The 24,044-nt window shown below is 40.1% G+C and overlaps 1 protein-coding gene across 1 annotated transcript in view; it reads right to left on the minus strand.

Moving 5' to 3' along the window:
- The window catches only part of rxfp1 (relaxin family peptide receptor 1), a 181,038-nt gene that overhangs the window by 62,222 nt on the left and 94,772 nt on the right, over positions 1-24,044 (minus strand). The window contains exons 4-5 of the mRNA XM_055159625.1: positions 10,479-10,584; positions 1,978-2,049 (exon numbers count right to left, since the gene is read on the minus strand). Of these exons, the coding sequence (XP_055015600.1) occupies positions 1,978-2,049; positions 10,479-10,584 (178 nt within the window). The remainder of the gene's footprint in view (positions 1-1,977; positions 2,050-10,478; positions 10,585-24,044) is intronic.

A 24,044-nucleotide genomic window follows, 5' to 3' on the forward strand; every position in this document is an offset into this window, starting at 1 on the left:
GACCCTCTCGTTCACCGGGTGAACTCCAACACACAGCGGACTGAGCTGTGGGGCAATGAGCAGGCCCACACCAGCCCGCCGCCGCTCCCCGCGGCCAACGCCAGAGAAATGGAGAGTCCAGCCCCTCTCAAGGAGTTTGGTTCCAGAGCCCAAACTGTGCGTGGAGGTGAGGCCGACTATATCTAGTCGGTAACGCTCAACCTCCCGCACAAGCTCAGGCTCCTTCCCCCCCAGTGAGGTGACATTCCATGTCCCAGAGCTAGTCTCCATGTCCGGAGATCTGGTCGTCGAGGCCCCCGCCGTCGACTGCCGCCCAGATCTCTCTGCACCGGCCCCATATGGCTCCTCCCGCGGGTGGTGGGCCCACGTGAGGACGGCCCCACGTCGCTCCTTCGGGCTGAGCCCGGCCGGGCCCCGTGGGGGAAGGCCCGGCCACCAGGCGCTCGCTGACGAGCACCCACCCCAGGCCTGGCTCCAGGGTGAGGCCCCGGTGACGCCAATCCGGGCGACGTAACTGGCCTCTGTGTGTGACTCATCATGTGGGGCTTCTGAACCGTTCTTCGTCTGACCCGTCCCCCCGGACCTGTTTGCCTTGGGTGACCCTACCAGGGGCATGAAGCCCCCGACAACATAGCTCCCGGGATCATTCGGGCACTCAAACCCCTCCACCACGATAAGGTGACGGTTCAAGGAGGGCTAAAGCCTCTCAAACATGTATCCAAATGTAAAAATATGTGAAAAAAAATCTCACAAAATAATATTTCGAAGATAATATTCTGAAGCCGTATGTGCTCAGAGACAAAAATTGAACAGATTTGAGGATTTTTTTTTTTTTTTAATTTGTGTTTTGTCTGTCTGTCTGTACACTTTTAGTAAGAATGCCATGTCAAATTTTATGAATGGGACCCCAAACCTGTAACTGATGATTTCATCTCCTTGTCTTCACAAAGTTAGTTCAGTTCCATTACTGAACTTTCCAGGCAAAGCAAGTTTTAATCATAGAAGAATAATGAAATCTAGAAAAAAGACAAGAATCCCTTCAAAATCTGACCTTTGTGAAAGTTGTCAATGTCAGCCAAACATGGGCAGTTTGAATTCCTCTATGGGAGAATTCTTTCTGGACGCAAGCTCCTGGGAGCTGCAGAAGGGAGTCCTGTGTTTTCATCTAACTCTAGAGTTGAAAAAGCTGAACTTTTGGGGTTAGACGTGCAGCGTAAACCAGTCAGGGACTCCAGTGACATAGCAATGTCATTATCCGGAAGAAGGAATAGAAATAGAAATGTGTGCCAGAACATCATAACAAGAAACTCTACATTGTGTCATTAGCGGATTATAAATATATATACATGCTGCCACCGAGCAATGCCACCGATCACTTCCACAGATGGGTTTTATGTAACAAATACACTAAAGCCACTCCCTTAACCTGGTCTGCCATCATTCGCAAATAGACTGGAAAAACAAAACACTCGCAGATTGCAACAGATGCCCTGCACATGCAAAACATTTGTCCATGGCGTCCAAGATGTGCATCGGACGAATGTGCCCTCGATTACAAAGGCGTCCAACTACAGGCGTTCAGCACATTTTTCGACACCGCAGTCTGAACGCAGCTTTATACATCCAGACCCTGCCCCTCTCTCACTCTTTTCTTTAGTCTCAAGGTACTGCCCAGTTTATCAGCTTTGTTTGCAATGTATTTGTGGACTGAGCTTAGGTGTTTAGTCCAACTTTAAATAAGTAGGGTGAAGAGCTCACATGTAAGCAAGTTATATCTGTTGGACTGAAGAATCTCGAACTCTTCAAAAGTTAGCCCAGCAAACCTTTTTGTTTGTTTTGTTCTTGTACACCTAAACATAATCTTAATGCACCTTAATGCAGTGTGATATGAAGAGAATAATTAGTGTTGCAGAGTGATAAATCATATATGCTATATTTAGTTTAATAAAAAAATAAAATAAAAAAAAAAACACTTACAGTTTGCGCAGGTTCTGGAGCTTCACAAATGTGTTGGCTTTCAGTTTTTCAAGTTGGTTTCTCTGTAGTGACCTGTGAAGAAGAGAAAAGTTAAAGGGCTTATATTGCACTATTAATTACACAACATTATATGTTATAATGTTGTCAAACATACCTTGAGTTGTGTTTTGTTACATGTACACATATTTAACACACAAATCGTGCATATTTAGGCTGTGTGCTTCTGTCAAACTGAAAACACTATGTTCCTCCTTGTGATGACATTAAGTGTTAACAGGAAATGCTTCACTGTGTTTTTAAACTCTATTTGCCTTTACTACAATAATTTGCACTAGATAATAGAGACTTTCTATTAACCATCTCAATTGTACAAAAGCTAAAACAAAAATATTCAAAAATAAAAGCAACAACTGAAAAAGTATTGAACTGAAGGTGTACTGAAGAGTAAAGGCTAAAAATAGCTGTTAACATTAAAACTTTCACTTGGTGGAATCACCAGGGCGAACAGAGCATTGTGAACTTTGGAGATGCAGACAGCCTTTGGAGATGGAGACAACCTTGTGTTTTTGAGGATGTAACCGCATTAAACATGGTTAAGAGTCAGTTTTGCTTAATATAGGAGCATTTAAAATTAGAATGAAAGTAGCAAATATATGAAAACACAAAAGAATTCAGGTATTCTCTTAGTTTTTATAACTTTAAATCAGGATGGGGACTGGGTTTGATCAGTCTCTATGGAGACAAGCCAGGTGGCACACTCTCCACTGGGAAAATTACATAGTGCACATATTAAACAATTTAAAAGATAGCTACTTCATACAGACAGACAGATAACTGCTGCAACTAAATGTCAGAGGTGGGTAAAGTAGCCAAGTTTTACTTAAGTAACATTACTTAAAAATAATAATACTCAAGTAGAGGTAAACTGTATTGGTCCAAGAAATGACTCGAGTATGAGTAAAGAAAAGTAAAGAAGCTAAACAGGGCTGGGCCTGGTACTTGGATGGGAGACTGCTGGGAATTCCAAGTGCCACAGTTGAGCACCAATAGCAAAAAAACTACAGTGTCCTTAGGCAAGACACTTTACTCACGTTGCTTAGGAAGAAAGTGGTGTATGTGAAAGTGATGGTGGTGGTCCGAGGGGCTGATGGTGCCCAAGGGCAGCTGTGGCTACAATAGTAGTTTACCACTACCAAGTATGGAGTGAATGAATAATGCACCAAATTGTAAAGTGACTTTGAATGTCTGGAAAAGCACTATATAATGCATTATGACTAATGCATTATTGGGATCGAGCGCCATGGGTGGTGTAGGGCCTATTGTGATGTACATGTAACCGAGAACCACCCACTTCTGTATATATAATTTTACAGCTTAAAAAATGACTGAATAAGCATTAACAAACTCCATTCATTAATTACATGTTTTATTCAGTTAAATATTCTTGAAGTTAATCCTTTCTATGGTTTATTTTCAAATTGCCCTCCTGCACACTTCAGTACAAATGGGAAAGGGGATTATCCAGGTGATTAGGCTGTAGATTAGAAAGCTTTTAGCTGATTAGTTTCTCCTACAACACCATACACACTTAAATATTGGTTCTGTTTAATGAGTCTGTCAAATGTTTCGCTTCAGGTATCTTTGTGTAAATGTGTTCTCATTAGCAAAGCAAATAAAAGCCATTTGGTTCTATCTTGCTTGTTAAGAATGTTGATGACAGTGCACTGAAGCAGGGTAAATTAAGAGCCTTTTGCCTTTTGACTAGAGCTTGACAGTTCCAGGGCTAGAATGATCCAAATGATTCTACCAAAAGTGCATGGAGCACGAAAAACACAGTGGAGCACTTCCTGTATTATCGCATAACCTCACAACTGGAACAGAGTTGGAACAGAGTATTTTCAGTTTGAGAGAGAAAAATATGCAGGATAATAGCAAAATATAGGACCATTTATAGCCTACTGGTTCAGTACTGGATTTTGCAGAGCGATGTTGGTGAAGCCTTTTAATTTTATTGTTTACAAAAACGTAATATAGCAGTTGTTATATTATATTATTAATATTGAAACATGTCTAGATTTAGATGCCAAATCTGGTTAAAGTGGTGCATTGTGAACCTCTGTAATAAATCTAATGGAGGATATCTGTCTTTTAATTACCAACATTAATTAATTATGTCAAAGTCTTAATAATGACAGGATAATTTACTGTATTTTTCAGACTACAAGGCAAACCAGATTATATCAATATCAATAATGTTGAATTCTCTCATCTATTTTCATACATAAGGCGCACCGGATTATAACAGACGACACTTGAGACTGATCCCTTAGCCCAGGCATCCACGATCCATTGGCAGATCGCCGTGTAATTCGTCCGGCGTTGGCTCCCTGTCTTGATAAATGTGTATTATGAATGTGAATGTGGGTGGATCATTTAAGTTTGTTTTTAGGGTCTCACAAATGTGCTGAGTAATAATGTGTTTAATGCAGCTTTGCTCACATTTGTTTGCATTTTACAGAAAAGAAATTTAAAACCTGATGGCTAATTTGCATAAACTATGAGGCTCCTGACTACGTTAGCCATAATGCTTCACCAATCCATCAAGCAGTGTGGCTTCATAGCTTACCAAAGTCGTACTAAAACATTCTGACAGGTTTTTGAGCGCCTGTGTACCACATAAAATCGGTTTGAGGTCAGTAAACACAACCTGAATTAATACATAAGGAGCATTGGATTATAAGGCGCACTGTTGATTTTTGAGAAAATTAAAGGATTTCAAGTGCGCCTTATAGTCCGAAAAATACGGTAATTATTTTTCACATCATAATAGAATAGTGAGATTTTTGTTGGACTGCTCATAGGACCTTCGTAGTGGCACTAAACAGCTAAACCCATAGCCACAGTCTAACAAGCTATTAAACTTGCTTCTCTCTTTTGTATTACTTTATTGCAGTATTTTCATCAGCATTTCAGCAACTTTCAGAGTTCCAGGGCAGAAATGAAAAGACAAAATTAATACTTTTGAATTGTTTTGAACAACATTGTGAATTTAAGAAAGGGTTTCCAGTGACTATCGTGCTGTACTGAAAGTGAAAGTATTTGAGTAATTTGAGAAAGGCAATAGCACCAATGATGAAAATTACCCTCTAAAGCTAGAAACACAAAGAAAGTCAATTTTTCACATTTGGTCTGTCCATAGTTCTGCCACTCAGCTGGAATCCCGCAGAGTCTTTCAAATGAAAAATGATGTAACTATGCAAGTGCCTATTCTGGGAACAGATAATTTGCTAAAATGGATTTAGTCCTTTCTTTCAAACAGAATAATTGTCACTCTGGTTTGTAATTGCTTTACAGCGTGAGGTAAGTGTATTCACTGAGACATTTATATGATGTACCATGTACTGAAATGGTGTCATATGCACACGTTCATTTTGTAGAAGCGAAAAGTCATAGGCTGCACAAATGAGTAGTCCCAGTGTCGCCGTTTCAAGCTAGAAATGTAATTTGAGTTGAATTTGAGATATGTTTCAGCGGCAAATGGGCATAATATTACGGCTTAATATTCAAAGTACAGTAACAGTCCATAGCAGGAACAATAGCCGTGTGTATCATGGGGTGTCAAATCGAATCTGTGGATATTCTTTGGAGAAACTTGCTACAGGACTTAGCTTTAGAGATCACTACAGGAGTATGTATGCACAAAGGAAGTATGGGCAGAGGGATTCTGAATGTTCGCTTTTTTCCTTTTCTTTTCTTCAAACCAAATAGCAACTTGATGCTGTTGGTGGGGGACTTCCTGCGTTTTCTGATTACACTGGCTTCATGATACTACACACAGGAAATGGTTATATAACAGCTAGTCATGGTTTTATTTCTCAATTTAAGGAGGCAAAAGATGCAAGATATTTTATTTTATTCTACACTGTTTGTATGTGTGTTCGCTTTATTTTATTGTCTTTGTTTATTTTGTTATTACTGTGCTCAAAATTATCCAAAAATAGCATGCATGAAGTGGCACGTTTGACTAATTTTGCAATCTCTCCCAGTTTCTACTCGAACCCTCCCACAGTTTCCAGTACATGGTGATCTAAATACGTTATGATGTTAACAATTAATACCCCCCTCCCCTCCCTATCCTTTTATTTTTAAGTTAATATAAATATTGTAAACAACCATTTGTCTAAATTAAATTCTACAATCACATGATCACTCGCATGGAGGCTGTAACTCCTTGCAATATTTTGCTCCGTTTAAACAGTGTGGGATGTGGTTTCTTAATGAGCTCTGTAAAACTGTGACTAATAACCTGAGAAAATAAAAGGTGTAGGAGAATGGATAGCTCACCAGAAAAATGAAGACATCTTGTTTGGCTAATTAACAAAAAAGACAATTTCACAAAGTTGCATGGAACTTTTCTTTGTGTCGCTTCAGTCAGTCTGGGCAGAGGAAGTTTACCGCCACTGATGTGTTGTTATATGCTTCAATTAGTAGTGTTTTTAAAGAGGTTATACATTTTGACCACTCACTCACCAGGCTGTGTAAAAAGGTTACTACTTCAGCACAGAAGAAAAATATGTGGTTATTAATTGTGGTTAGACCTTTGTCCTATGTTCAGTGGTCGGAAATTCAATCCCCGCTCCGGTCAGTGCATATTAGAGTCCTGCACTGACGGGTACCCGCAAATAGTTGCTGAACCGGGTGGGTTTTAACGTTCTGAAACTTAATGGGCGGGTAGGGATTATATATGGGTGGATCAGGACTAAACCAGGTCTAAACCAGGACTACAACAAGACTACACCAGGACTAAACCAGGTCTAAACCAGATCTAAACCAGGACTACACCAAGACTACACCAGGACTATACCAGGACTAAACCAGATCTTAACTAGGACTACACCAGGACTACACCAGGACTAAACCAGGACTACATCAGAACTACACCAGGATTACACTAGGTCTAAATCAGGACTAAACCAGGTCTAAACCAGGACTACACCAGGACTAAACCAGGACTACATCAGAACTACACCAGGATTACACCAGGTCTAAACCAGGACTAAACCAGGTCTAAACCAGGACTACACCAAGACTACATCAGAACTACACCAGGATTACACCAGGTCTAAACCAGGACTAAAACAGGTCTAAACCAGGACTACACCAAGACTACACCAGGACTAAACCAGGTCTAAACCAGATCTTAACCAGGACAACACCAAGACTACACCAGGACTAAACCAGGTCTAAACCAGATCTTAACCAGGACTACACCAAGACTACACCAGGTCTAAACCAGGACTATACCAGGCCTAAGCCAGGTCTAAACCAGGTCTAAACCAGGACTAAACCAGGTCTAAATCAGGTCTAAACCAGGACTAATCTTGAACTTGAGAGTGAGAGAGCAGAGCAGGGTGTCCACAAAGCGTGATCGGGCAACGGCTGCGCTTAGCTCCGTGGGCGTGGAGTCCTGCGCCAGTCCTTTCTTCTGCGGTCACCCGACAGTTTACACAGGCGCACCTCTGGGCCTGTCCCGACACTCAGTCCTTGTTCAGTTCTAATTTAGTCCTAGTTTAGGCCTGTTTTAGTCCTAGATTAGTCCTGGTTTAGTTCTCCTGGTTTAGTCCTGATTTAGTCTTGGTTCAGTCCTGGCTCAGTTTGTGTGTGGCACAAAAGTCCGGCATCTCGATTCTTGATGTCATAACTTTTCAATTTGTATTCTGATGGATAAAATACACACAACACATTTTATATACGACTGGACTCATGTATGACTATTTATTTTATGCTCAACTATAGCCAAATATGCAGGGATGTCTATCCTATGCACACGAATATTTCTGAAAGCTTTCTTACTCCATACTATTGCCTATTCAAACCGCCTATTCACTCCTCATTTGGCGTTGTTGTTCATTGAGAGGTGCATCGAAAAAAATAAAGTGTTTCAGTTAAAATGCTTTTAATTTGTGTGATTTATCACGGGCACAGGTGGGTAATGGATGGGGATTTTAACAGGTCCAGGCGGATGTGGTGCTGTACTGCACGGGTGTGGCAGGGGTGGGTCTCCAAAAATAGACCCATGCAGGACTCTGGTGCATATTGCTATTGTGCCTTTGGACACTACAGCTCTCCTAGAATACCTATGCAAGTGACTGTGGGTGGTCATAACCTCAGACAGGTAGCCTTGCTTTGTGCTCCTGAGGGCAACAGGTATGCCAGAAAACTGGACCGCAAAACTAGACCACAAATGGTTCTGGACCAGATCCAAGGTGTGCTCAATGCCCATGTGGCCCATTAGAAGTGAGGAGGTAAGTCAGAGGATTACTGTTGAACTGTGAAGGTGGTACGGTATAGGTAATTGTTGAACTTTTCCAGTTTGTGTGCGGGGTATCTCACTCTGGGACAAGTCCCTGCGGGTATAAGCCATGACTCTATTCAACATCTGAAGCTTTTGTGGACCATAGAAGGCAACCACTGGTTTAGAGCTTTGACTGATTTGAATGCTTTTTATCGTGCAGATGGATCTTTTCGGTTGAGTTATTTTTCTGGTTTGATTGAGGATGCAAGTTTCTTTTGAGATGGTGGACATCCAGAGGTTAGTTCGTGGAATGACAAAGCAGTGTCTGAGAATCCTTGAGCACATCTTTGGTGTGTGTTGTGTGGAGTGTTTCATAGTGTACAATGTTGCAGATTCAACTTCAAGTATATATTGCTGACCCAGTTTTATGTTATTGTTTTGCTGGTTTGCTGTCAATTAAAGTAGCAATAAAAATAGCACAGTGCTGTTATGGGACGTATATGAATTACTAAATGTAACCCTGTATCTATAAATACAAAATAGTACAATGTGATGCCTTTCATGTTTTTCTTTTACATTAATATTAATGCTGATGTATGTATATAAGTACACATACTATTATCTGCTGCCATCATTAAAGACCATTCTCCAATATAGGTCCTATATTCCGCATAATTTACTCTTATGAGCTTTTAGAAATGTTATAATGTTGTTTCCTCATCAAAAGTGTTGTTGGAGGAGTTGTGTTTTGTCTCAATCACACTTGTTTGATTAACCCTTTATTATTAGTTGTCTACATCAACAAAATTCAGAATGCTCCGTTTCAAAAACCTTGTGATGTCATGTAGCGGTAGTTTTCAAGTTAACAGCTCCTTTTTACCTTTAGTTCAGTAGAAACTGCGAATTCCAGGGCTGAAATTATCCAAATGATTCTAGTGAAGGTGTCATGGTACACTCTGGACTCTCTGTTTCTCCTCTGGAAGTGGCTGGGCGTGACCATGGCTCCTCCTCCTGCTCCGGAGCTGGCCATGTACACCTGTGTCTCACTCTGCGTTCGATTATCTTCTGACTTCCACTTGGACCTCGGATTTGATGTCACATCCGAGCTTGAAGCAGTATTATTATGTTTCGTGTGTCGAACTCGGAGAGTAGCGTGTAGCCTCACCACAACACCGACTACCAAACCCACAGGCAGTGATACGGCCGTGGTACGGTACTGGAGTAATACGAGTGACCGAAATTGTCATTTAAACCACCAAAGTGTCCAAACACAATGAAAACAGTGGGAGGAGCCATCTCAGATTCTGACTCAGAATCCTTGCTCGGTCTACTTTTTCCTCCTCCGATGTCCGAGTCGCGCCGTCCCAGGAAAAGGGGCCTGTCACACGTGTCCTTCAGCAACGTCCTCGGAAAACCAAGCACCCCACACCATCTCTACCAGATCGTCAGTTATCGTACGTAGTGAATATTTGCTCTGGCCTTTTTTGAATCTTTGCGAAATGTGTGTGTTTTTTGTTTGTTTGTTTGTTTGTTTTTTTTGCATATTTACTTACCTCCTGTCTGTTCCCTGCTCCTGCTCCACCTCCAGCCATTTCAACCCTGCCTAATCCACACTACAGTACCTGCTGCTCCCAGACCTGCCTCCAATCTCTGCAAGATCTCACAATTCCTGAAATAAATCAATGTTAAACCTTCTCCTAGAATTTCTCTGCATTTGGGTTCTTTCCTTGTTGAGTTGTGACAGAAGGTGTACATTATGAGTATGAGTTTAAAAACACAGTGAAGCCCTTGATGCATTACCACATGACACAAGTGGAGTAGAGTGTTTTCTGTTTGAGAGAACTCAGCCTAAATATGCATATTTTAAATGAGGAAATAACATAATATAGATCAGAAAATTGCGTAATATGAGTCCTTTAACCAGTCTCCTTATTCTCTGACAGGAATAAACAGTTTATCTTCCTGGAATATATATGCCTGGAAAATTATAATATTGATATTAGTTGCATTGTATGACTACATTCACATTATCAAGCTAAGAGGCGTGCACGAACAATAGTCACCTTAATTTACCTTCACCTTAATTACCAATCTTACCCTTACCCAGCCCCTTTGAAGACTTAACAATGACTCTGCGTGATAAACAGGCTTCCATACACAATTACATTATGTGAAAATATGCCGTGAGGTTTAGTTGTGCACTCACATCATGGTGACGTTTGTGGACACTGGTGGAATATCGCGGAGTTTAGTCCCATCACAGTCCAGCTCCAGGTCCCGACACTGGCATTGCTCCGGGAACACGCCCAGCACTGAGAGGAGAAAGGGGAGAGAGGGGGGATCAGGCAGGCAAGTAGTGGCTCAGATAATTTATATTCTTTTAAGAGCTTTGAAGCTGCTTTTGCCCTCATCATTCCTGTATGTTTGAGGGGGCTTTCCCGCCTACACCTTTTGGTATGCCTCAAGCGAATTTGAGGTCTGAACACCGGCAGTAAGATTTATTTGTTCCAAGTTAAAGACGGAGAAAGAAACACCTCTGGAGTAGTGTTGGGTGATCTTTTTTTTTTTTTTAATTACCTCCTGCCTACCTACTTGAGGCAAATCTAATAGTAAATTTAGATTTTTCCTTAAATGGCACATACACAGTGGGTAAAATAGATTAAATACTGCACATTTATTAAGGAACAATATGAATTTAGCTGATTTAAATGCAAAATACATAATTAAATGTCCAACAAGCCTCCACTCTAGCCGCACACCTGTCTGCTCCAGCCCTATTGATACCTCACTTTGCTTTTTTTCTTTTTTACCATTTGAAGCTCCAGATAACAAGTACATGTGTGAAATAGTGACGGCATATAACGTTGGAGGTTTGAGATGTGAAATGTAATGCTCAGATACACATTGAAGAAGCCGTTTCTTTACTGCATTTTCAGTTATCAGCCTCTAGTAACCGCGAGTACACACGTAGGCTGTTCATGAAATCAAATACAGCATGTTTGTAATGTGTAATGTTTTACCAGTGGCCCGCTGCTGATGCATGCACACATGTCTCCGTGCGTGGAACAAAGGAAACATTAGACTTCTCTCAGTGTTTGGGCAATTTATGATGCTGGTTCACTCACCTATGTGTCCTAATCAAGAGACTCTGTCCTTCACAGATATAAGAAAATAACATCCAGACAGTACATAGTGAGTGCTTATCAATGATGCACCAGTTCATAAAATCTGATTCGATCCACGTCCTGAGTCCAGTTCAACACGGTCCACATTGCTCCATATGTCCTATACCAGGGGTCGGCAAACTTTTTACCATGGAGTGCCGACTGAAAAAGTATAAGCCTCTGAGAGTGCCACCACTAAATACCTGGTCCAATATGGGGTATAAATATGATGCAAAAACATTTTAATATGAATAATTTTGTGCTTTATTAACACATTTTGTTGAAATTGTGCTTCTGAATGTGTGACTCAACTCAATATTTGCAACTTTGCATATTCAAAGAAAATCGGTGCCATATGCCTATCATACCTAACTTGTATTACAAAGATACCAGAAACAAGGTAGGCTACAATAAAGATTGAAGAACATCCATTACTCTCTTATTCAAAACAAACAATAAACAGCATGTAAAAAATAGGTTAAAATGAAACTGCACAGAGTGGAACTTTAAAACTTAACAATAGAACTAGAAAATATTCAATGAGAACCATGACACTGCATGTCTTTGCTTAGCTTTATAATTTGCGCATCATAGTTTGTGACTTTTAACTTGCACACATGCCTCAGAGTGGTCTATCGTTAAACGGCTGCGAATGGGAGAGATCACGTTTTTCATCTGTGAGAATATTTGCTCACATATGTAAGTGGAGCCAAATACAGAGAGGAGGGCCAGTGCAACGTTATGCAAACAGGAAAACTTGTCAGGAAGTGATGACCAACATGAAAAAACGCAGGCTGGTTGATACTGCGCATCTGTGCTTTCGAGTTCTTTACGCAGCTCACTAAATTTTGTCACCCACAATGCAGAGCTTTTCAGATCTATCAACTGCATTTCAAAGTCAGTTATGTCCATCCACTCAAATAGTGAGAGATCAAAATCACCAACATTACAGCAGTCGGGTTTAATAAGAAAAGAAAACATGGGGCCGTACCTTCTAAAGTCCTCAAAGCGGGTGGAGAACTCAGAAATCAGTTCGCGCATATATTCATGCAAAAGGCCTGCAGCCGCAGCGGGGATGCTGTCCAGTGAAGCCAGCTGCCTCAGGTGTTTGAAGTAGCGAAAGTTGGAAGTAGCCACGTCGTTTGAGAATATTTCCAGTTTAGAAATAAAGGCAGTCCATGTTTCAAACAGCGCCAAAACTGTCTTTCCTCCACCTTGTAGGTGCACATTAAGTTCATTTAAATGTCCCGTGATGTCCGTGAGGAACATGAGTTTTACAGTCCATGTCTTATCATTCACCTCTGGGTATTGCTGCCCCTTTTGTGTCAAAAAAGTCTTAATGCAGTCAAAGCAGCTTTCCACAGCTTAACCACCTCACTGATGAGTGAAGCGGTAGGTCACCGTATGTGCAGTCCAGCTCTTCCAGCAGCGTGCGGAACTCACGGTGGGTCAGTGCTGAGTGCTTCACTATAAAGTTCACCATCTTTGCCACCGTAGCCATAACACCGTTAAGATCAGAGTTTGACATCTTTGCGCACAGATTTTCTTGGTGTATTATGCAGTGGAGTTTCATAACGGGGTGGCCAACTTTCTCCTCAATTAACCTGACTGCCCCTCTCTGCTTTCCTACCATAGCAGGTGCGCCATCTGTTGTCACGGCAAATATTTTCCTGACGTCAACTCCCCGCTCATCAAAATGTTTCAGAAATTCTGTGGCTATGTCCTCACCCTTTGTTGTGGCATTCATTGGTCTTAAGCAGCACAATTCCTCTCTGATCGTGGTGTCGCAGTATCTTGCCACAACTGCCAAACGCGGAATGTCATTAATATCCACACTCTCATCCAGTGCGACGCTAAAAACCGAAGCATCCTTGAGACCCGTTGTCTGCTGCTCTCTCACATTTTCAGCCAGATCAGCTACACGTCGCTCGACTGTTCTTGCAGACAGAGGAATGTCCCGTATTCTTGATTTAATTGTCTCTTTGTTTGGCAAACCCTCAGATAATGCATCGGAGCAACTGAGAAAGGCCTCCTTGATGTACTCCCCGTCCGTGAACGGCTTGCCCCGTTTAGCGATGCAGTTAGAGATGCAATAGCTTGAGTGGAATGATTATTAGCCGTGACTAAAAGTTTAAGAGCGCTAGCTTGTTTTCCGTACCTCGACACTGCACGTTTTATATCCTCTGCCTTATCTGAATCATCTTTGAAAGTCTTCTCGTGTTTTGTCTCAAAGTGTCGTTTAACACTTGATCTCAGACACACAACAGTTTCACAACACAAAGTGCACACAGCGCGGCCTTTTTTAAAAACTAAACCAAACTCTTCTGTCCACCCAGACTGAAATGTCCTGGTTTTAGCTTTGGACAACTCAGCCATGACTGCATCTTCTGAAGGAACAAATCAGGTCAAATGAAGACATGACGGTGCGCCGCGGGAAGAGCGTGAACGCGCACAGCATGTTATGGGCTCTGATAAATGAATGCAGCACCAACTCGATCACGCGCCTTCTGTAACCGGCCCAAACAACCCAACATACAATTATTTCATTTTTTATTTATTTTTTGTCTGGCCTTGGGCCGCGTGCCACTCAAAATGCTTGCGCGTGCCCTGCATGGCACGCGTGTCTAGGTTTGCCAATCCCTGTCCTATACAGTGCTCCAAGTCCCCGGAGTAAAAAGTGATATTTCTCTTTTTTGCAGACAGCACTCTTTCAAAACTGTTGTTTTGAGGAGCCAAGTGGGCTATTGGCATGATGATGAGTTCAGACACGAGCCATAATTTTCTTGCAGCAGCACTTATATGTTTTCAGACTGTATGGACTAAGTGTACATAAATAAATAAGCTATTTTAATAGCAAAATAGAAGTTTAATATATGTCAAAAGGCTGAGAATATATATTTAATGGAGTAAATTATTTGCTACAGTGTTAAATATAAACATTGCACATTCCAGAGTGAATGTTTTTTGACAGATGGCATTGAAGGTGACAGAGAGAGGCTTTATTCAATACTGCAGTATACAAAATTAACGTCATATCACCCAACTCCAGAGGGTGGTTTATACATACTCCAGCGTGGTGTGCTTATAATGTGAATGCTAACCACTCGCCTCCATTTGGCCTAATAGCACTATTTGATTTAAACAAGTTTTTTTCTGGAGGCCATATGCAGGACAGACACACAAGCAATATCTATAAATTCTGAAGCTTCTCAGCTTCTGCATATAACTGAAAGGTTTTCAATCCGCACTCTTCTCTCCAATTTATGTCTCTCTTTTTTTTATTTTAATCTTCATGATTATTTATGTTTTGATTTGTTTTTATTGTGATTTTAATGTATTTCTTATTCTGTAAAGCACTTTGAATTACTTTGTGTACGAATTGTGCTATACAAATAAACTTGCCTTGCCTTGCCCTTGCCTTGCCTTGATAAGTGACAGATCGGGTATGGCCTTTGCTCTGACCAACAGGCAAACATGGTTTGTTCAAGCACTTTCTTCAGGCTTTTTCAGTGCAGCATTAGCCTGGCCAGGGGGTATATTCTGTTTTCTTTTGGTTTCCTTTGACCTGAAGTGTACTGAGGACATGATCAGCACCAAATAAAACTGCAACAACAATGTTTCAACAACTTTTGGTCCCTGATGGAACCAGTTAACAGGTCTGAGATGACACTAAGTCGACCTTACGCCGCAATTGAGGTTCAAGTTAAAAAATCACAGTTCACATCACAGCCCTGTACTTACTGACAATTTTGCAATGTATAAAAGGAAAAATAAGGATCTATATAGACACAAGGACGCCTGTGCATATTTCACAATGTATTTTTGAGCAATAAAAATATCTTGATAATGATGATGATAATGATGGATTCGTTTTATATAGGAAATTTCTGGACACTCAAAGACACTTTACAGTGCATTCACTCCACATTCAGTGGTGGTAAGCTGCTATAGTAGCCACAGCTGCCCTGGGGCAGACTAACGGAAGCGAGGCTGCCAATCTGCACCACCATCATGTTAAGCAATGTGGGTGAAGTGCCGTTTTTGTGGCCCACAGATCAGTTTTATTGGCTTCTGCTAATCCTGACCCAATTTATTGGCAGTTTTTACAGTATTTCTACCACTATGGGTATAGCTCAGTTACATCACACTGTATACTGATCTAAAATCAATTTTTCAAGATATTTTTTGTAATAACATGGTAAGGCAAGGCAAGTTTATTTGTATAGCACAATTCGTACACAAAGTAATTCAAAGTGCTTTACAGAATAAGAAATACATTAAAATCATAATAAAAACAAATCAAAACATAAATAATCATGAAGATTAAAATTAAACAAGAGAGACATAAATTGGAGAGAAGAGTGCGGAATGAAAACCTTTCAGTTATATGCACAGTTAAACAGAAATATTTTGAGCCTGGATTTAAACAGCGTCACAGAAGAGTCTGTCTCACATGTTCAGGAAGACTGTTCCAGGTTTTAGCTGCATGAACCTGAAACGCTGACTCCCCTTGTTTAGTCGTGACTCTGGGCACCAGCAGGAGGCCGGTCCCTGAGGTCCTCAGAGTGCGAGATGGTTCATATGACACTAACATGTCACAGATGTACTTTGGTGCTCGGCCATGGAGAGACTTGTACACAAGCAGAGCTGCTTTAAAGTCTATTCTCTAAGGCACAGGAAGCCAGTGCAGAGACCTGAGCACAGGACTTATGTGCTCGTACTTCCTAGTTCGAGTAAGGACCCGAGCTGCAGTGTTCTGGATGTTCTGCAGCGTCTCACAGCTCGTTTGGAGAGACCAGTGAGCAGACCATTACAGTATCTAACCTACTGGAGACAAACGCATGGATAAGTTTCTCCAAGTCTGCTTTAGACAGTAAACCTTTGATTTTTGCTATGTTTTTTAGATGGTAAAAGGCTGCAGATGTTATTGATATTATTTGATGTGGCTGTTAAAGTTCAAGTTCAAGTCTGAGTCCATTATTACCCCGAGATTTCTTGCCTGATTTGAAGGTTTTAGAGAGAGAGACTGGAGGTGACTGCTGACACTGTCCCTTTGTTTCTGTGGACCAAACACTATGACTTCAGTCTTGTCAGAGTTTAGCTGGAGAAAGTTGTTTTGCATCCACACACTGATCTGTTGGATGCAGTGACCAAGTGAGTCCACTGGTCCATAGTCTCCTGCTGCCAGAGAGACGTAGATCTGAGTGTCATCTGCATAATTGTGGTAGGACACATTATTGCTGCTTATTAACTGGCCTAATGGCAGCATGTAGAGATTGAACAACAGGGGGCCCAGGATTGACCCCTGATGCACCCCACAGGTCAGGGCCATGTCATCTGAGACACAGTTTCCAATTTCAACAAAATACTTCCTGTCTTCTAGATAGGACTTGAACCAGTTTAGTACAGAACCAGAGATGCCCACCCAGTCCTCCAGTCTCTGTAAGAGGATCCCATGATCGACAGTGTCAAAAGCAGCACTCAGATCTAACAGGATCAAGACTGAGACTTTGCCTGCATCAGTGTTCAGGCGGATGTCATTTGTCACCTTGATAAGATCAGTCTCAGTGCTGTGGTGGGCTCTAAAATGGTAAATATTTAGAATCATTGCGTTAACTTAGTTGTGAACGGTTGTGTTGAAAGAGGAAAGAGAAGTAAACAAACTGCCTTTTGATTAAGACTGACTGGGAGTCAATTTGGAATAAGTTATACAAGGATTCCGGTCTCCATAGATTTCTTATCTACTATTCCTCAGTTAATACAAGTCTTTGATTTAATCCCTGTTTGCTTATGTAACAAGAGGTGCTAGTGACCAGATAAGATTGATGGATAAATTACATTACAAATTACAATTAACCCTCATTTGTCACTTTCAAATGAATTTGAATGAACTTTGCCCTAGATAGTGGCCAGAAGTTGAACAGTGTCAACAGTCATTTAGCAAAGCATTCACTCATTGTTCTTATTTTGAAATTGGGTTTTGCTCAAAAGTTTTTGAAAAACTAGGATATCTAGAGTCCCGAGAGAATAGTTGTTTGGAAGTCTGGAACTGAAACACACTTTTCAAGTTTCAAAGGAACTACCTGAATCATTGTAGTATATTGTAAAAGTAGCATGGGTTTCAACATGTAAGGCGACATTGCTTGGGATTCAGAATACGCACTTCTTCAACACCTTATGAAGATCACCAGTGAATCTCTTCATTTTCAGATGGACATGATTGATAGGTGGATTCAGGGACACACATGGTCCATCAGTATCAAAACAAATATGGCTGCTTAAGAGGGGAAAAAAAGATAGGATGAAATGCAACAAGGCGCTGAAAAACAACACAGATTTATGCAGAATCAATTATATAGAAGATAATTTGTTTCATCAGATGCCACTGAATTTGTCCCTTTGAATGTTTTAACTCTGAAAAAACATGTTTGAATTATCTTTATTCTGAATTTTAGTTGGTGAGATTTCAAGTGTACATTTTTAAAGTGTTAGAATTGTGACTGTTGAATATGAGCTATGAGGGCTTGAATATATTTGTGCTGAAAATTTAAAAGGTGAATTTTTTATTTTGAATTTTAGAGTGAAAAAAATTTGCAGGAAAGATCCAAGATGCCAAGGTCGAAGCAATCGATCCAAAGTCATCCAATCTAACTTAGTAACAAGCAGAAAATGGCGTAGTGTCCCACAGATGAGAACGGCCAATAGGAAATAACCTCTCTCCTCCTCACTCATGTATGATCGATTGCTTCTGCCTTGGCATCTTGTACCTTGGCATCTTGGACACTGAATTTTAACTTTTGAATTTGAGGGCTTGAAAATATCTGTGCTGAGTATTTAAAAGGTGTTTTTTTTTTTTTTTTTTTATTTGAAATATATTGAAAAAGTATGCTATTAAAAAATAATTCAATTTTTTTTTTCAGATTTAAAACATTCAAAGCGAGAAATTCAGCAGTATTTAAAATTCAAAATCTAAACAAGTAATTTTCCAGACAATGCGCAAAGCACTCAGCTCTTTTGTCAATGATGGGTGACCAATGAGCTCCTTTATTTCACTCATGGTCTGCAATCAGGTACAGGACAATTTCTATTGGAACCTGAAATACATCTGTCAAAACAGCTTTAGCTATAAAATGCGAAAACAACACTCAGCCATTAATTATATGTAAAAAGAAATCCAAATTAGTCATTTTGGGATTTAGTGGAATACGTTTGTGATGTCTGATTATGTAAAAGTAGTAATTAGCATTCGGAAAGTATGGAAATATTATGCAGTGGGGACAAGGATTGAGCCCTGTGGAACCCCAGAATAAAACACAGCTAGATTCTTTGTACTTGGCAGCATTTAAAAGCAGAGTTGGAGAAACCTAACCTATTCCTTTCAACAGCCATAACTGAATTCTACAGTATGTATGTCAGATCTACGACATTGCCATACTTTGGTACTGTAAAGACGAGCGTGAAAGACAGTGGTCAATACAGCTATTCACCGCCATGACCTTTGAAGACCAATCGTTCTCTTCAATCAGCCTTAAGTGGGACTTGACTTGGAGCTGGAGGAACAGGAGAGAGCGAGTCCATTAATTAGTCTTAACTTTGTCACATGGGGACCGCAAAGAGAAAGGAGAAGTACTTAAACCGCAGTCAATTTGGCACTGTACTCTACACTGTTTGAATCTAGTCACTTTTCTGATAATAAGTAGAAACATGACTCATCTTCTTGCTGTATGGACAATAATACATGTTTAGTCTTTATAAATACTAAAATGTAAACCTCAATACTCTATTAAAATAAGATCTTTTTAACACATATATGTAGTATCTGAGTAATACAACGCATGGTCCAATTTTGCCCTAATGATGTCATTTTGGTGTTTTTTTCCCAATATTGATCATTATTCAAAGAGTATACAAATTTTAGTAGTGATTAGTACCTGAGTATATTGTATGTTTTATTTGACAACCCCCACTTTGTTTACATGCACAGAGGACACGGGCTATAACATAATATATTCACTTTATTCAGCCCCGCCCACTTTTGTCTCTAAATGCTGCTAAACCTCACTTTCTTGTGGTGGCACTTACGATTTAATGTCAGTGCCTATTTTGAGAAAAGTTTTGCCAATTAAATATGACATAAGGTTGGTTCATTGGTGTAAATATTCATTGTTCACGGTACCAGCAACACTGCACTGATTCTCTGGGGAGCTTTAAAATGGCTTATTATACTCTGTCAGGATCAGCAGCCCTATGCAAAATAATCCAACCCAAATGATGACTGAGGTGCCCACGGCAGCTTCCAGAGAGCGAGTCAGACAGACAAATTATGGGACATTTATGATGCAATACAATTAGTGCTAACCCTAGTCTCACGTACAGTATAATTATAATTTCACACATCACTTCTCTCAAACAGAAAACACTCCACCTTGTTCCACTGAGTGGAACTATATAGGAAGCGCTCTACTGTATTTTTAAACCTTCACTGGAATCATTTGAATAATTTGCAGCCAAACGTTAAAGGTACATCTATTGTGTTGGAACTTCTTCATTTCTCAGTTCACCTGCAGATATCGCAGACTTTCTATCAAAATCTCATCTTGTGTAAAACTACAATGTTTGTTAAAAGACAGCAACTTATGGTTATTATAGTGCAGGGGTGTTAAATTCAAATTCACAGAGAGCCAAAATTTAAAACTGGTCGTGGGCCAAACTAAATATTTATTGAAAAATTTCAACATCTGCATATTTTCTCTTTTTTTGAGATATGTAATGTTAAACTTTTTCCTATTAAAATAAGAAAATGAGTTTGACATGTCTGTTCTAGTGCACACATGCCAAGCTCAGGCCCAGAGGCCTAATTTGGTCCATGATATAATTACATTTGGCTCGCAAGATCATCTGAAATATGTATTAGAGCTGACCCACTGGCTACAGATGGGCTACAGAGACATTATTTATTTAAAATTAGTTTATTACTTTTATATTATGTTTTAAGCAAAACTACTATTAAACATTTATTTTAATATGAAAAGGCTTAACATTACATATCCCAAAAGACGAGAAAACATGCAGATGTTGTTGACATTTTTCAATAAATATTTAGTTTGGCCCACGACTTAGTTCCAGTTTTTAATTTTGGCCCTCTGTGAATTTGAGTTTGACACCCCTGGTCTAGTGTGACGTAAATCAGTTCAACTGAGGTTAAAAAAATAGCTGTTAACTTTAAAACTACCACTTGATGACATCACAAGGTGGAAATGTGTATTTTGAGCTCTGGAAATATCAACAGATTAAAGGGTTACTCAAATATATGTGAATGAAACAAAACACAGCTCTGGGTATGTTTTCAATAAGGTAACAACATTCCAACTGGACTGGGACTGCAAACTTCTTCCATTGTTGCTTTTTTCTTTAGTTGGCAAATCTGTCCCACACTACAAAAAATGATAAATGGCTCTCCAGATGCAATTTGTCAAACATATATAGTCACATGTAAAAACTGAATGGAAACTGCCTGAAAGTTGTGTGTTGACTAAAGCACATCAGAAAATTGCATCAGTGTGGAATTACATTGCAAATTGAATACGTCTTTTCATCTGCTGAAATAACACGCAGTCTCATTCACAAACAAAAGGCGTCCAATGACTTGATTGTAACAAACTTGACAACCGTATAGTCTTAGAAATTATATTACCCGCCTTTGCTGACAAACTAAAAGGTTTTTTTAATTAACAAATTAATCCAAGCACCAGCAATCACGGCCGAATTGTTGCATCCAAAATTGTTCCGATTATCGTCATATTATCATGGTTGATTAGAAACTGCACAACAGTTTTGTGCTTTAAATATTAATTAGCTGCTTTAATACAGGATCTGTCTCACATTAGAATCATTAGCTCACAGGCAACTCCAAACGGCACCAGCGTTCAAGAGGAATTAGGGAACAGCAAGGGAGATGGGAGGACATGAAAGGTTCCATCACTCTGATCACGGCTTTCAGAATGCTGAATGAACAGCAATAAAAAGCAGCAGGTAGCCAAGTTTCAAAGCACTTGTTAAGTCACCCGTAGCGCACCATGTAAACTAGCATACAACCCCGCAGTTTATAAATGCTAATATGACCGCGTCCATGAACTTAATGCTGTCATTTGGAAACTTACAAAGCAGATCAGCATCAGTGATTCTTGGACATTTTCTTTTCTTGGACATTAACTGTAACATGGCCTGCTGTGTCTCCACCTTAGTCTTGCTTCAATTGTTTTCACTTTGGTTCAAGTGTCTCCACTGTCTGCACCTGTGAAGGGTCCAAAGCAGACTAGCTTCAGAAGGTTTCCCCCCAGGAAGAAGAAAAACATGGATAAATCGCACCCTCGCCTACATACACGAGCAAGCGTTTTAGTCGCGTCTCCAAAGCAACTCCAAGGACACACGCAGCATGTATCCGCCTTATGATGCGCTCACCTGCATCATAAGGCGCTCTGCTCCTGTGTGTCGTCTTTAGAGATGATGTCCATGTTATAGTTCAGGGCACTTGCATCATCCAGCATGACAGAAACCATGTCTAATGCTGCAGGCAGTATCAGGTCCTTTGCTATTTGGTAGACCACCATATGATGCTAACCGAGCTTATTGAAGTAGCATTCACAAAGCGAGATGATTGTTGGCAATATTCAGCACTTTTTCGCTGAAAAAACTTAAGTGGCTTACCAGCGTGATTAGGGTGTAATGTCTTTAAGCAACGCCGTAATTTATTGTGGCTTCATGCTGTCCGCTGCCAACATTTTTCAACAGTATACACAGCGTCTTTCCTTGTTTCCCATCATAGTCACAGTGAGGCCAAGTGCAACAAACGCATTACATACAGTTCATTCTCTGCACTTCATATCTCCTGCTCTGTGCTGTGTGTGCTTATGTTAGGTGCAAAAAAAACAACCTTTCAGTGAAGGTAACTTTCCTGTAAAAAACAAAACTTTCCTGTATTACCAACAGGTGTTTTCTGTTTATGGACACAGCACTCGCTCCAATATCGACACATTAAAACTAGAGGCATAGATGAAATGGTGAAATAAATGCAGAAAAAAAGTTACGATAAACCAGTTCCCTATTTACTCTTAAGCTACTTCTTACGGCACCAAAAACATGGAATTAACCATTAATCCTTTGTGGGTACCAGAGGCAGTTGAAATAATTCCCGTCTCCACTGAGATAGACTGAGATAGTGTTTAATGCCATACTTATCCATGAAGACCAAAAACTGGCCTCAAACCAAAAAGTTACATAATGGGAATCTCAAGTAAACCCAAAGTACAGCGCCTGTTCTGATTTCTGAAGCCTGACAACCAAAACATAGAATATATCAGTAAAGCTACATAATGTAAAATGGTTTTGCATATATAACAAAATTAAAGTAGCATACAAGGAGCGACATAACCAAGTGGCGAGCATACTGTACAGAAACATCTGTGCAGAGTATGGGCTGGAGACCCCAATGTCAAGGTAGGAAACACCTCCAAAGTTTGTAGAGAATGACCGAGCCAAGATCCTGTGGGACTTCAGATAGAGACTGACAGGATAGTGACGAACCACTATCCTGGTGGTGGCATAAATAAATTCAACTTCAGCACGTTGCAGGCTGACCGACTGTTTCTATTTGCTCGCTTCTTCTGAGTGCAGAGAGCTACATGTACAGACCCGTTTGGTCACGCTACGCACAGCAACCTACATTCGGTTTGTCGATTAAAATGAACGTAATTGATGAAATTCTTGATGATCAGTTATCGATTAATCTACTAATCATGCCCATCCCTAGTTGTGCAACATTGCAATATCAAGGAATGGTAACCCCCCCAAGCAGGAGACATCAGACATCTCTATACAGAAAAGTGCAGTACTAGGAACAGCAAAGATACTGCACAGAACTCTCAAGCTCCCAGGCGAGGGGGCAAGGCAAGGTGAGGAACATGGGGTCAGCCTTATCATCAGAAGACCCTCTAGTCAGAAAATCCATGTTCAGGTAGTGTTACAAATTGTTACAAATGAAACTGTATTTCAAGTTTTAAATATTTTAAAAAGTAAATATTAAAAGTAATAAATATATTAAACCCTTAAAATACAGCAAAAATGTTTGAGGAAATAATGATTTGGGTGGAAATGTTTGTCTTAAGTGTAACAGGGTTAAAAATTGTCTGATTTTCAGGCAACAACTTGCAAAATGTTCAGTAATTCGAGCTCTACAACCTTCATTTCAATTTTATTTTAAATCTTTTTTCTTTTAATATAGTATTGGTGGGTTTGTAAACCAACAAATTAAGTAATGCTGGCCTTAGCTAATGCTGTTATGCATGATTATGCGTTTTCCTGTCAATATCTCTAAAAATTTTGATGTTGCAGCCATTTTTAATTGTTATACATTCAAAAGTTTACTAATTCTTCCCTGATATCCAGGGATTATTCCCTGTTGCTTTCATCAAATATACATTCAATTGTTCCAAGAGATATGTTGCTGACAAACCAATAGAAGAGGTAATGATTTTCTAACTAGTGGGCCTTCTGATTAAAGGGCCTTCTGACTAATGGGCTTTCTGACTAGGGGGCCTTCTGATGATAAG

The sequence above is a fragment of the Boleophthalmus pectinirostris genome, unplaced genomic scaffold (genome assembly GCF_026225935.1).
Source record: "Boleophthalmus pectinirostris isolate CB_2022bp ecotype Guang Dong unplaced genomic scaffold, ASM2622593v1 HiC_scaffold_23, whole genome shotgun sequence".
Taxonomy (NCBI): domain Eukaryota; kingdom Metazoa; phylum Chordata; class Actinopteri; order Gobiiformes; family Gobiidae; genus Boleophthalmus; species Boleophthalmus pectinirostris.